At 46.7% G+C, this 15,030-nt stretch overlaps 1 protein-coding gene across 2 annotated transcripts in view; it reads left to right on the top strand.

Annotated features, from left to right (window-relative positions):
• LOC137378382 (death-inducer obliterator 1-like) overlaps positions 1–15,030 on the top strand; it is a 167,249-nt gene that overhangs the window by 39,545 nt on the left and 112,674 nt on the right. Inside the window, exon 3 of one of the 2 annotated variants that reach the window (XM_068048652.1) lies at positions 3,699–3,854. The exons of the other annotated variant lie outside the window; for it this stretch is intronic. Coding sequence (XP_067904753.1) covers positions 3,699–3,854 — 156 coding nt within the window. The remainder of the gene's footprint in view (positions 1–3,698; positions 3,855–15,030) is intronic. 2 annotated transcript variants of the gene reach the window in all.

Below are 15,030 nucleotides of genomic sequence, written 5' to 3'. Positions count from 1 at the left end.
TCCCATATTCCTTGATTTCCCCCAGAGTCCAAAAATCTATCCATCTCAGTCTTGAATATACTCAATAATGGAGCATCCACAGCCCTCTGCGTAGATAATTCCAATGATTCACCACCCTCTGAGTAAAGAAATTACTCCTCATCTCATTCTTATCCTGAGACTATGCTCCCTAGTTTTAGACTCTCCAACCAAGGGAAACAACTTCTCAGCATTTACCCTGTCAAGCCTCCTCCGAACCTTGTGTTTCAGTGAAATCATCTCTCTGCTAATCTCCAGCGAGTATAAGCCCAATCTGCTCCACCTTTATCATAGGACAACCCTCTCATCCCAGGAGTCAATCTAATGAACCTTTGCTGCACCACCTCCAAGGCAAATATATCCTTCCTTAGATAAGGAGACTGTATCTGCACGCAGTACTTCAGGTATGATTTCACCAAAGCCCTGTATAATTGTAGCAAGACTTCCTTACCCTTATACTCCAACGCCCTTGCAATAAAGGCCATTTGCCTTCCTAATTCCTTGCTGTACCTACATCCTAACTTTCTATTTTTGTTGTGCGAGGGCACCTAAATCTCTGAGCATCAATGTTTAAATGTTTTGCACCATTTTAAAAATCCTGCTTTTCTGTTTTTCCTACCAAAGTGAATAACATCACATTTCCTTGTATTATACAATGCTACATCTATGCTATTCACCTCATCTACTCCTTGCGGTAGCAAGTTCCACAATTTAATGTTGAAAATGTTTAATTCTGGTGCTGAGGCCTTTGCGTAGATGCACTCAAGTGTTTGCACTCATCCTTCTAAAGCCCAAAGTCCTCTCTGCCAATTTTTGAATGCAGGGTGCCCTGTCCGAACAGGCAGCCTCTGTTCTATGTTTAAACTGGACAAATGTGTGAAAAAAACAATGCAACTTAATGTGAGTGTTTTATGACCAAACAGGACATGGTCTTGGGAAGCAGCAGGCAAGCAGGGGAAGTTTTCTGTTCCTGCCTGCTCCAAATCCATTGGAAAAAAATTGGCAGGCAGAGGAGAAGCCTCTGCTACTCTTCCTAAGCCATTCCCCTGCCCTAAAGTTGAGGAAAGGAAAATGCCCAAGGGATGACATTATTTGAGCTGTACATTTAAATTAAATTCTTTTTATTGTATTAAAATCAAAATAAGGTAAATTTGGAACTTTATCTGAGGTAATTTTGATAGTAAAATCTAACCATCAGTACTCAAGGAGTTTAGTTATGCAACTACAGATTATATGCATATTTATGTGACGGCATAGCTTTTTAAATCAGGGTTCCTAAATCCAACAAGTTTACCGGGGGAATCCCAGGAGGTCCCCACGGCCATCCAATTTGTAGTCACATTTTCTGTTTTTTCCTCTTGGGTACTTTAATGCAATTATTTTGATAATATACGCCCTCTACAATGATCACGTTCTCTTTCGCAAACTTGACTTTGTAAAGTGGAGCTACAGATCTCCAAGACTGTTAATATTTTCTGTGTTCTGCCACACAGACAAGTTTAACGACAGTTTAGTTTAGTTTAGAGATACAGCACTGAAACAGGCCCTTCGGCCCACCGTGTCTGTGCCGACCATCAACCACCCATTTATACTAATCCTACACTAATCCCATCTTCCTACCACATCCTCACCTGTCCCTATATTTCCCTACCACCTACCTATACTAGTGGCAATTTCTAATGGCCAATTTACCTACCAACCTGCAAGTCTTTTGGCTTGTGGGAGGAAACCGGAGCACCCGGAGAAAACCCACGCAGACACAGGGAGAACTTGCAAACCCCACACAGGCAGTACCCAGAATTGAACCCGGGTCGCTGGAGCTGTGAGGCTGTGGTGCTAACCACTGTGAGAACAACTTGCTTTATCTACCTGCAGTGGGAAAGGAAAATACTTTTGTTTTCCAGGAAGCAATTAGAATAACCCTTCACAGTCTCCAAGCATATCTCTGCCTTTCTTTCAGCAGTCCTGTCATCCTCACACCCATCATCCCATCTGACGGCAACAAAATACAGAAACAACACCACAGCAGATGTGTCCGAGTGTGATGTGTGCAAGTTATCTTTTAAGTTCAAAAGATGATTCATGACCTTTTTCGAGATTTAAAAAAAATGAACTTGGAGATTAAAGTGAAGAGGCCAAGTGTTTGCTGTGGTTGATGTGGATAGGTTTATTGGAAGGAAGCCAGCAACTGGAATTCATGTTCCAGCTAGGTTTAATTCACTTGGAAAAGCCAACTGAAATACCATGCAACTTTTCAATGGAAAAACCGATATATTCTCTCGGGAGCCTGGTTTGCTTTCTGAATGTCAACAAAAGAAACGATGGGGCTTGTTAAACAAAGGTGTTAACTGTTGGTAAAAATTGACCATTCATAATAGGAAAGGAGCAGTTACTGGTTAATGTGAAATTTGCCTGAAATAATGCTTCTAAAATTCACGTTTTTGGTTTGGAGTCTTTTGGAAAAGAATAGAAATTTACCAAATTCTCACTAGGAAGACATCTTTGTGCTTCTACTTAACAGGAATCTACTAATACATGCTGGAAAGTTCTGCAAATCGCACCTCGAGACTATTTTAGCAGTCTCCTGGCTGATCTTCCACTCTCCGTAAACTTAGCTGAACCAAACTATGTTTGTTTCTTGTGTGTGTTGGTCGGCTTCCAGCTCTTTATTCCACGCCCCCCCCACCGAAACATGTCAGATTTAAAATCCTCAGGTTTAAGTTCCTTTATGTGCTCACCCTTAGGCTGTGTCGCAGAGCTAACCCCTACACTGCGTTCCTCTGACTCTGGCTTCTTAGGCATCCTCTTCTCCTGTTGCTCCACATTTGGTGGCTGTGCCTTCAGCCATTTCCATTATAAATACTTACAAAGTGATGACATAAAAACTGCGAATTAATTTCTAAGACAGGAAATCAGATTTGCCGAGAGGAAATATGCAGAATATACATGTGTACTCAATGCATGATGGTAAAGATTTATTTGGAGACATATTCCAAAATAATAGCAAAAAATAATTAATTACACCATTGGTAGATTGTTCAGGCTAGGTCTGGACATCAAATCGTTGAAGTTTTTGTGATTTTTAATTTTGGTCTCTTAACCATGGGACTGTATCATATACATATTTTAACCGCATTTAATGTGTCCCGGTTGATTTATGTCACTTTGAAGTTCAGGGTGTGAGAAAAATGTAAAGATTATTTTCACTTACAGAACTAGAAAAGCATTTGGTCTAAACCTTGGATTCCCTGTGAGATGTGTTCAGTGGGTTAATTTTTACAAGCAACAGTTTACTGACAATCCAAAGTGAAAAATGAGCGGAGGGAAGGCAAGTTTGAAATAACCAGAACATAACCAGACTTCAAATCAGTTTTGTGGGTTTTTTGTCATAATTTAAAATGGCAGTGCTTGCATAAAAAGTGGTTTATTTGTGAGTTGGCTGTTGTACAGAAATTACAGGAGCCAAATGTAAAGAACTTGGTCGTGTGGATGAGTGACTGGTTATATTGATCCTGATGTGTTTGAAAGTGACATCATTATGAATCAATCTATTTTACTGGTCACATTGAAGCATAACATTTTTGTAAATGTGACCATTGTTTATGTTCAAATTAATTTCAACTGTTAAGGATTTTAGTTAATACAAGCAAGAACGATTTCTGAAGTATTACAAATTTCAGCCTTAAGGTTGGGTGATGTAGGTGATGTCATCACTGCAGTGGAAGATGATGAACATGAAGGAGTGTCCGGGCTTCTGGAATCTTCACAGAATAGCAGCAACTCGGAGCCCACTCCAGTTCAACCCAACAGGAAGTCCCCCCGTCTCCACACGCCAGGTTAGTGGATGCAAACATGAGAGCAGAATGGTTGTAGGAACTGGATCTAAGTCTGCAATTCCTCTCTGGGCTGGAATTCAGTTCAGAATGCATCATTTCGAACCTGTGTATACTAACAAATATTGTTCATGTGGGAATTTAGCTGAGCTGTAATACTGCATTTCTGTTGTTCCACATAGCAAGGTTACTTTCTGTTGGTCACTGACAGATTCACATCTTCCCAATTTTTTTGTACTTCTCCAATAATACAAAAGGATTTTGCCCATGTCTATATTTCTGTGTTGGACCAAATTAATGGCTGTAAGAATTTACTGGGCACTGGTGTAAGAGTAAGCGATGCAAAACACAAGTCCCAGATTTGATTCCTAGATTATGTTGAGCATAAGAAATAGGAGCAGGAATAGACCATATGGTCCCTCATGCCTGCTATGCCATTCAGTAAGGTCATGATGGAACTTCTACATAATCTCCACTTTCCTGTCTTATCCCTGTATCCTTTCATTCCTTTAGTGCCAATAATCTATGGATCTTAGTCTTGAATATACTCAATGACTGAACACCCATAGCCCTCTGGGGTAAAGAATTCCAAAAATTCACAACCCTCTGAGTGAAGAAATATCTCCTCATCTCAGTCCAAAATGGTCAGCAACTTATCCTGAGATTATTACACCTAATTCTAGACTTTCCAGCCAGCGAAAACCAGCCTCACAGCAACTGTCTGTGTCAAGCCCTCATTGAACCCTATGTTTCGGTGGGATCACCTCTCATTCTTTTAAACTCGAAAATATAGCTCTCCTCAGGAGTCAATCTGGTGAACCTTTATTGCCCCCTTTTTAAAGGTTAGTACATCTATTAGGTAAGGAGACCAAAATTGTACACAGTATTCCAAGTGAGGTCTCACCAAGCCTGATATATAATTTCAGCAAAACTACCTTACTCTTGTATTCCAACCCCTTGCAATACCTGTATCTGCAGAATTGTGAGGAGGATGCAAAGAGGCTTCAAGGGGATTTAGACAGGCTAAGCGAGTGGGCAAGAACATGACAGATGGAATATAATGTGGAAAACTATGAAGTTATCCACTTTGGTAGGGAAAACAGAAGTATAGAGTATTTTTAAATGGTGAGAGATTGGGAAGCATTGATGTCCAAAGGGACCTGGTGTGCTTGTTCATAAGTCACTGAAAGCCAACATGCGGGTGCAACAAGCAGTTAGGAAGGCAAATGGTATGTTGGCCTTTATTGCAAGGGGATTTGAGTACAGGGGTAAAGAAGTCTTGCTGCAATTGCATAGAGCCTTGTTGAGACCGCACCTGGAATATTGTGGACAGTTTTGGTCTCCTTACCTAAGGAAGGATATACTTAGCATAGATGGAGTGAAACAAAGGTTCACCAGACTGATCCCTGGGATGGTGGGATTGTCCTATGAAGAAAGATTGAGGAGACTGGATCTATATTCTCTCGAGTTCAGAAGAATGAGAGGTGATCACATTGAAGCATACAAAATTCTTATAGGGATCGACAGAGTTGATGCATGAACGATGTTCCTCCTGGCTGGGGTGGTCTAGAACCAGTGGACACAGTCTTCAAATAAGTGATAGGCCATTTTGGACTGAGATGAGGAGGAATTTCTTCACTGAGGGTGGTGAATCTTTGGAATTCTCTACCCCAGAGGATGCAAAGGCTCAGTCATTGAGTATGTTCAAGACAGAGATCGATAGATTTCTAGATATTAAAGATATCAAAGTTATGGGGATAGTGTGGGAAAATGGTGTTGAGGTAGATCAGCCATGATCTAGTTGAATGGCAGAGCAGGCTCAATGGGCCAAATGGCCTACTTCTGGTCCTATTTCCTTTGTTCCTCTTAACTTTCTGTGGTTCCTGTACAAGGACAGCCAAAACCCTTTGAATACTAACATTTACTAGCTTGTCATCTTTTAAAAAAATATTTTACTTTTCTTCTAAAGTGGATAATTTCACACTTCCGTACACTATACTCCATCTGCCAACATCTTGCCCTATTGCATAACCTGTCTATATCCCTTTATAGCTGCTTTGTATCTTCCTCGCTGCTTAATTTTCCACCTAACTTTGTATCATCATCAAACTTGGACAGATTGCACTTGATGCCCTCCCCCATTTACGTCATTGATATAGATCGTGAGTAGCTGAGGCCCAAACACTGATCCTTAGCACTCCACTAGATAACTCTGTCATCCTGAAAATGACCATTTATTACTATCTGTTTTCTGTCCTTTAATCAATCCCCAATCATAATATATTACACTCAATCTCATAAACTCTAATCTTGTGTGATAAACTCTTGTGTAGTACCTTATCGAATGCCATATAAAAATCCAAATATACTACATCCAATGGTTCCCCCTTGTATACCCTGAAGAATTGTCAAAAAAAAATTTTTTTTTCATAAAACAGCATTGACTCTGCCTAACCATGTTGGATTTTTCCAAGTACCTTGCTACCACGTTCCTAATAATACTCTGAAACTCAGTTAAGTTATGAAGGATTAATCACTGCACTGAACTTAAGACATGAGGACAGATGTTGTCAGTGGTATAGTTAGCTATGGAAGGCATCAAAGCTAAAGGATGTTCCTTGCCTCACTGGAATTTCCACACATTTATTTTCCAGCAAGGGGTCTCTGGATAGCAATTAGGAATAGTAGTACTGGCTGTTGTCACTAGCCCAGAGGCATCATCACAAACTGTTGTGCTCAACTGAAATTAGCTAACTGAGTTTGAGAGTGATTGGCTAAGTCAAAATTAGGGTCTTTAAATTTAAACCAAGCCAATCACAGAGGCATGAGGGACATGTTGGTTACACTGGGAAATTGGATTAAAAGATATGCCAAACATTTAAAGAAATACTTTATAATTCTCAGTGAATATACATTTCTTTGAGGATTAAAAGTGAAGACTTGCTTCAATTGTATAGAACCTTGGTTAGACTGTACTGTGTGCAATTTTGGTCCCCTTACCTTAGGAAGGATATTATTGCCATAGAGGGAGTGCAATGAAGGTTCATCAGACTTGTTCCCAGGATGGCAGGACTGTCCTATGAAGAGAGATTTGGGGAAACTGGACCTGTGTTCTCTAGAGTTTCAAAGAATGAGAGGTGATCTCATTGAAACCTACAAAATACTTAAAGGGATAGACAGGGTAGATGCAGGTAAGATGCTTCCCCTGGTCGGGGAGTCTAGAACCAGGGGACACCATTTCAAAATAAGGGGGAAGCCACTTAGGATTGAGATGAGGAGAAATTTCTTTACTCAGAGGGTTGTGAATCTTTGGAATTCTCTATCCCAGAGAGCTGTGGAAGCTCAGTCATTGGGTAAGTTCAAAGCAGAGATTGACAGATTTCTAAATGGTAATGACATAAGGGGATATGGGAATAGTGTGAGAAAAAGGCATTGATGTGGATGATCAGCCATGATCGTATTGAATGGCAGGGCAGGCTGAATGGCCTACTCCTGCTCCTACATTCCTAAATTCCACTCCATTAAATTTCCACTCTTTTCAGTTAGATATATATTTTGAGGGAATAGTAGCTGCTTTTGTTTATTAACATGACCTCTATGTTGTCACCCTGCTTGAACTTTAAACTATTGAAACAACTTTTCTTTTCTACAAAATGGGGAGATAGTTCAAACAGAGCAGCAAGGAAGAGGTGGGAAGCGAACAATGAGGGGAGATGCGACGATACTTAAAAGAGGCGACAATGGAGATTGGGACAGTGGGAGAATAAGGGGTGAGATTACTGAAACAAGTGTGAGCAAACTGGATAGATCAAAGAAAGGCAGATGGGGAACATAGAAAGCAAGGGTAAGACATTCACTGACTCAGTGTGTTCATATGTAATGCGAGAAACGTGAAACATTCTAAACCAACAATTCTTGTAGTTAGGAATGTACAATGTTTACCTCTAGTATTGCATACTCTTACATATAATCTCCAATTTGTTCATTCACCTGATACAGAAACCCTGGATCTCTTTTGCAAGCTGACTTGTAAGTGAACCCAGCATTTATTACAAGAAAGTGGAGCAATTACACCTCCTAGCCTTAAAGAAAAGTACAAATACATTCTACTTTAGATAGTATAATGTCCAACCTTATAAAACAACATTCTGTAACTCACCATGAGCAGTGACTCAAAAGAATCACTAACAGAGGTAGATACAGGTTATAAAGGGATTGTCAGTTATAAATCTAACCTGTAAACTCTAAGTTAAGACTGGAAGAAAGAAAAGAAAGACTTGCATTTATATAGCACATTTCGCAACTACTGAACATCTCAAAGCGCTTTACAGCCAATGCAGTACTTTAGAAATGTCAATTTGTGCACAGCAAACACCCACAAACAGAAATGTGATGATGACCAGGTAATCTGTTTTTGTGATATTGATTGAGGGGTTAATATTGGTCAGGACACCAGGGACGACAACTCTACTTTTCAAAATAGTTCCATGGGATCTTTTATATCCACCCAAGCAGGCAGATGGGGCCTTGGTTTAACGTCTCATCCAAAAGGCGGCACTCCCACAGAAGGTGTAATTGCTGTGCTCCCATTTAAGCTCACACACCATCCTGACTTGGACATATACTGCCACTCCATCATGGTATTGCTGTGTCAAAATCCTGGAATTCTCGAACAAGCACTACTGTGGGAGTGCCATTACCACAAGGATTGCAACGGTTCAAGAGGGTCCACCACCAGCACCTTAAGACAACTAGGGATGGGCAATAATTCCAGCTTGTCAGTATCGTCCAGAGAACAAAATAATGTTTATCTGTTAGCAACAGTGGAAAAGGAGAGAGACTTCAGACCAATTACTCAAAAGTACCCAGCCAGTGTGAAATTTAAGACTAATGATCTAGTCAAAGCACATTTTCCAAACTCTTGAGGCCACGTGTACAATTTTGGGCACTGTAACTTCCAAAGGGAATTGATATATTTGACATGATTCAGAGAGTAGTAAGGATTAGTAATTTCATTTGAGTGCAGCAGTTTGTGATGATGCCTCTGGGCTAGTGATAAGAAAAAACAGCCAGTTATTCCTATTTGCTATCCAGGTACCCCTCGCTGGAAATCGTTACTACTCTCTGAATCCGGGGCAAAGAAAATGGTTAGGGAGGTGGTGATAAAACTTTATTTTTAACCTGCAGGGGAACTAAAACATGAAAGTCAGTTAATTGGCGACAGTGTTATGAAACAAAGAGCGAATTCATCAGTATCACCAGTGGTGGGAACCAACAACTACAGTACAACAGGCTGATGGGATTTTTCCATTGAGTGACTGTTTACATTTTATTTCTTTTATAAGTGTTAACAATACCGTACAATACTTAAAAATCCTGACAACCCAAAGTAGGATTTGTGGTTGGGAAGTGCATGCCACTTCAAGACTTTTAATAACATAGGTAGATTCCTAATGGAGTTGTTCATGACGAATAGGCGAATACATGACATGGAAGTGTTACGTCCATTATTATCAAGGCCACTGATTAAGAAGAACAAAATTAAATTCTATTTTTATTACCATGTGTTCTGGAATTTTTACTAGTGTTTTCGGGATCAAATTCAACAAACTCTTCTGTAAAATGTAACTGAGTGGCCTTAATAAATATATGTTACTTTTCCTCATATACTTTTCATTTTTACCTTTATTTAACATCTGCGCTATAGTTGGCAACAACTTGCAATTCCATCGCAAATTTAACTTAAAACTTTATTAGATTCTTCACAGGATTGAGGAAGACAGACTAAAGCAAAGGGAGAGATTAGATAGGGTGACCAAAAGCTTGTTCAAAGAGTGAGTCTTACAGAAAGACAGAAATTTTAAGAGGAGTTACATTGAACATAGGAACAGGAGTAGACCATTCAGTTCCTTGAGCCCGTTCTGTTACTCAATTGGTCATGGTTGATCTGCATTTCAACTCCATTTTCTTGCCTTTCATCCATTTCCCTTGATACTCTTGCCTAAGCAAAAAGTGATTGACTTCATCCTTGGTGGCCTCGTGCTTCTCTGCAATAGTTCTGCCCACTCACTCTATGTTGCTTTGTAAGTTTCTGATCCCAAATACCCAACTTACTGGTATGTATATATTGTGTAATAAAACCGAGACTTGGAAGAATGGAATATTCAGGATGGGTTGAGGAGCTGAAAGAGTAGGGCAAGCTTGTGCAGAGACAGAGAGGAGCTCATGATGTGTGAAGTTTATGCAATGGGGTTGAAAAACTACTGAGGATAGGAGTGATGGGTGAGCGGGACAGCAGAACTTTGAACACTTCAGACTTTGAAAGTGGAGTATGGGATGGCATTAGCAGTAGCTGATCGTAGAGGTGTTAAAGACTCATGGATTTCAACATAAAATGGGCTGACCCAGACAGTATTGCAGAGGTGAGAGCAAAGTGCCAGAAATACTCAGGTCTGGCAGCATATGTGGAGAGAGAAACAGCGTTAACGTTTCAGGTCTATGACCTGCTGAGTATTACCGCCACTTTTTGTTCTCAGTATTGCTAGGTGTAAGCTAGCAGTCTTGGTGACGTATAGGATGTGAGGCTTAAAACTGTGCTTGTGGTTAAATGTGATAACATTATGAGCAAACTGGTTAAGCCTAAGAGTGTAGCCTGGGAAGGGGACTAAATCTCTGGCAAGGAAGTAGAGATTATGCCAGGGTTGAAAATAGTGGCTTCAATCTTGCCAGTGATGAGCTGAAGTTCTGACTCATCTGATTTGATGTTGTTCAATCTGAGCACAGAGGCTTTCTGGAGAAGCGGTATGGCTGGACTGGTTTTAATTGGAACATGTGAAAACCTATCTGGCGCCAACAATGATGCTGCCAGGGACAACATGTAGATAAGCATAATGTAGATATGGTAGCTGGGGCAGGGGATAAATGATTTGAAGGGTCACTGGAGGTTATGGCATGGGGGAGGAAAGAGAAGCTATTGCAGGAGATACAGTGGCTGTGTTTGGATATATGTGAATGGAACCATTCAATGACAGTCACTTGGATATGGCAACAGACAACAATTTTCTATCTTTCCTTTTCTACTGATGGTGTTAAACTCCAGCTGGGATAAGGTTCTATAGCAGTGTGTCCAACCTTTTCGTGTCAGGGGGAGGGGCCACATTACATTTTTTGCCCTGCATGGGCTAGTGAGCAAATTTCAGAAAGATAAAGGCATCAGAAATTTATCTTGCTATCGAAACAACAACAAATGTGCATTTTTGTGAAGAAGCTTTAAATGAGAAGACTAACTGATTGACTGGCTTTCTTGTCACTACATAGAATACTGATTTAGTAACATACCTGGCATTATTTTGTTTTGATCTTTCATGGGATGTGGGCGTTGCTGGCAAAGCCAGCATTTGTTGCACATCCCTAATTGCCCTTGAAAACTGAGTGGCTAACTTGGTATTTCAGAGGGCAGTTAAGAGTCAGTCACATTGCTGTGGGTCTGGAGCCACATGTAGGCCAGAGCAGTTAAGGACAGCAGATTTCCTTCCCTAAAGGACATTAGTGAATCAGATGGGTTTTTACGACAATTGATGATCGTTTAAAGGCACTATTACTGATAAAAGAATTCAATTCAAGATTTGTTATTAATTAATTGAACTTATTAATTAATTGCATTTTTAAAAATTCCACCAGCTTCCGTGGTGGGATTTGAAACGTTGTCCCGAGGGTATTGGCCCTGGGTCCCTCAATTACTAGTTTAGTGACATTACCAAAACAATGCCACGTCTGGCCACACACTTGATGTAGCGAAGCGGAGTATTCTGAAAATATGTCCATCTGTCAGCAGAGATCTTGGTCTCTCTTTCCCTCTCCCCATGCTCTCTCTCAGTGTCACTGTCCCTCTTTTCCCCCCCCCCCCCCCCCACCTCCGTCTTCCTCTCTTTCCCCCCCCCCAACCTCCGTCTTCCTCTCTTCCTCCCCCCACCTCCGTCTTCCTCTCTCCTCCCCCCCCCCACCTCCGTCTTCCTCTCTCCTCCTCCCCCCCCCCCACCTCCGTCTTCCTCTCTCCTCCCCCCCCCCAGTTCCGTCTTCCTCTCTCCTCCCCCCCCCCCACCTCCGTCTTCCTCTCTCCTCCCCCCCCCCACCTCCGTCTTCCTCTCCCCCCCCCACCTCCGTCTTCCTCTCCCCCCCCCACCTCCGTCTTCCTCTCCCCCCCCCCCTCCGTCTTCCTCTCCCCCCCCCCCTCCGTCTTCCTCCCCCCCCCCCCTCTCCGTCTTCCTCCCCCCCCCCTCTCCGTCTTCCTCTCCCCCCCCTCTCCGTCTTCCTCTCCCCCCCCCCTCCGTCTTCCTCTCCCCCCCCCCTCCGTCTTCCTCTCCCCCCCCCTCTCCGTCTTCCTCTCCCCCCCCCTCTCCGTCTTCCTCTCCCCCCCCTCTCCGTCTTCCTCTCCCCCCCCCTCTCCGTCTTCCTCTCCCCCCCCCCTCTCCGTCTTCCTCTCCCCCCCCCCCTCCGTCTTCCTCTCCCCCCCCCCTCTCCGTCTTCCTCTCCCCCCCCCCCTCTCCGTCTTCCTCTCCCCCCCCCCCCTCTCCGTCTTCCTCTCCCCCCCCCTCTCCGTCTTCCTCTCCCCCCCCCTCTCCGTCTTCCTCTCCCCCCCCCCCTCTCCGTCTTCCTCTCCCCCCCCCTCTCCGTCTTCCTCTCCCCCCCCCTCTCCGTCTTCCTCTCCCCCCCCCTCTCCGTCTTCCTCTCCCCCCCTCTCCGTCTTCCTCTCCCCCCTCTCCGTCTTCCTCTCCCCCCACCTCCGTCTTCCTCTCCCCCCCCTCTCCGTCTTCCTCTCCCCCCCCTCTCCGTCTTCCTCTCCCCCCCCTCTCCGTCTTCCTCTTCCCCCCCCCCCGTCTTCCTCTTCCCCCCCCTCTCCGTCTTCCTCTTCCCCCCCCTCCGTCTTCCTCTCCCCCCCCCTCCGTCTTCCTCTTCCCCCCCCCCTCCGTCTTCCTCTTCCCCCCCCCCTCCGTCTTCCTCTTCCCCCCCCCTCCGTCTTCCTCTTCCCCCCCCCTCCGTCTTCCTCTTCCCCCCCCCTCCGTCTTCCTCTTCCCCCCCCCCTCCGTCTTCCTCTTCCCCCCCCCCTCCGTCTTCCTCTTCCCCCCCCCTCCGTCTTCCTCTTCCCCCCCCCTCCGTCTTCCTCTTCCCCCCCCCTCCGTCTTCCTCTTCCCCCCCCCCCGTCTTCCTCTTCCCCCCCCCCTCCGTCTTCCTCTCCCTCCACCCCCCACCCTCCGTCTTCCTCTTCCCCCCCCCCCCGTCTTCCTCTCCCCCCCCCCCCCCGTCTTCCTCTCCCCCCCCCCCCCCCGTCTTCCTCTCCCCCCCCCTCCGTCTTCCTCTCCCCCCCCTCCGTCTTCCTCTCCCCCCCCCCCTCCGTCTTCCTCTCCCCCCCCTCCGTCTTCCTCTCCCCCCCCCCTCCGTCTTCCTCTCCCCCCCCCTCCGTCTTCCTCTCCCCCCCCCCTCCGTCTTCCTCTCCCCCCCCCTCCGTCTTCCTCTCCCCCCCCCTCCGTCTTCCTCTCCCCCCCCCCTCCGTCTTCCTCTCCTCCCCCCCCCCTCCGTCTTCCTCTCCCCCCCCCCTCCGTCTTCCTCTCCCCCCCCCCCCTCCGTCTTCCTCTCTTCCCCCCCCCCCCCCCGTCTTCCTCTCCACCCCTCCCCCCCCCCCGTCTTCTCGGGCTCTCTCTCGGGCTCTCTCTCGGGCTCTCTCTCGTGCTCTCTCGCTCTCGGTCTCGCTCTCGCTCGGTCTCTCTCGCTCTCGCTCGGTCTCGCTCTCTCTCGGTCTCGGTCTCGCTCTCTCGGTCTCGCTCTCTCTCTCGGTCTCGCTCTCTCTCTCGGTCTCGGTCTCGCTCGCTCTCGGTCTTGCTCTCGGTCTCGGTCTCGCTCGCTCTCGGTCTCGCTCGGTCTCGCTCGGTCTCGGTCTCGCTCGGTCTCGGTCTCGCTCGGTCTCGGTCTCGCTCGGTCTCGGTCTCGCTCGGTCTCGGTCTCGCTCGGTCTCGGTCTCGCTCGGTCTCGGTCTCGCTCGGTCTCGGTCTCGCTCGGTCTCGGTCTCGCTCGGTCTCGGTCTCGCTCTCTCTCGGTCTCGCTCTCTCTCGGGCTCTCTCTCGGTCTCGCTCTCGGTCTCGCTCTCGGTCTCGCTCTCGGGCTCTCTCTCGGGCTCTCTCTCGGGCTCTCTCTCGGGCTCGCTCTCGGGCTCTCTCTCGGGCTCTCTCTCGCTCTCGGGCTCTCTCTCGCTCTCGCTCTCGGGCTCTCTCTCGCTCTCGCTCTCGGGCTCTCTCTCGCTCTCGCTCTCGGGCTCTCTCTCGCTCTCGGGCTCTCTCTCTCTCTCGGTCTCGCTCTCTCTCGGTCTCGCTCTCTCTCGGTCTCGCTCTCTCTCGGTCTCGCTCTCTCTCGGTCTCGCTCTCTCTCGGTCTCGCTCTCTCTCGGTCTCGCTCTCTCTCGGTCTCGCTCTCTCTCGGTCTCGCTCTCTCTCGGTCTCGCTCTCTCTCGGTCTCGCTCTCTCTCGGTCTCGCTCGCTCTCGGTCTCGCTCGCTCTCGCTCTCGCTCGCTCTCGCTCTCGCTCTCTCTCGCTCTCGCTCTCGCTCTCTCTCGCTCTCGCTCTCTCTCGCTCTCGCTCTCTCTCGGTCTCGCTCTCTCTCGGTCTCGCTCTCTCTCGCTCTCGCTCGCTCTCGCTCGCTCTCGCTCTCTCTCGCTCTCGCTCTCGCTCTCGCGCTCGCTCTCGCGCTCGCTCTCGCGCTCGCTCTCGCGCTCGCTCTCGCGCTCGCTCTCGCGCTCGCTCTCGCTCTCGCTCTCGCTCTCTCTCGCTCTCCGCTCTCGCTCTCGCTCTCGCTCTCGCTCTCGCTCTCGCTCTCTCTCGCTCTCTCTCTCGCTCTCGCTCTCGCTCTCGCTCTCGCTCTCTCTCGGCCTCGCTCTCTCTCGGCCTCGCTCTCTCTCGGCCTCGCTCTCTCTCGGCCTCGCTCTCTCTCGGCCTCGCTCTCTCTCGGCCTCGCTCTCTCTCTCGGCCTCGCTCTCTCTCTCGGCCTCGCGCTCTCTCTCGGCCTCGCTCTCGGCCTCGCTCTCTCTCTCGGCCTCGCTCTCTCTCTCGGTCTCGCTCTCGGTCTCGCTCTCGGTCTCGCTCTCGGTCTCGCTCTCGGTCTCGCTCTCTCTCTCGGTCTCGCTCTCTCTCTCG

The sequence above is a fragment of the Heterodontus francisci genome, chromosome 16 (genome assembly GCF_036365525.1).
Source record: "Heterodontus francisci isolate sHetFra1 chromosome 16, sHetFra1.hap1, whole genome shotgun sequence".
Classification (NCBI taxonomy): Eukaryota; Metazoa; Chordata; class Chondrichthyes; order Heterodontiformes; family Heterodontidae; genus Heterodontus; species Heterodontus francisci.
This window is presented reverse-complemented; position numbering and strand designations above follow the sequence as displayed.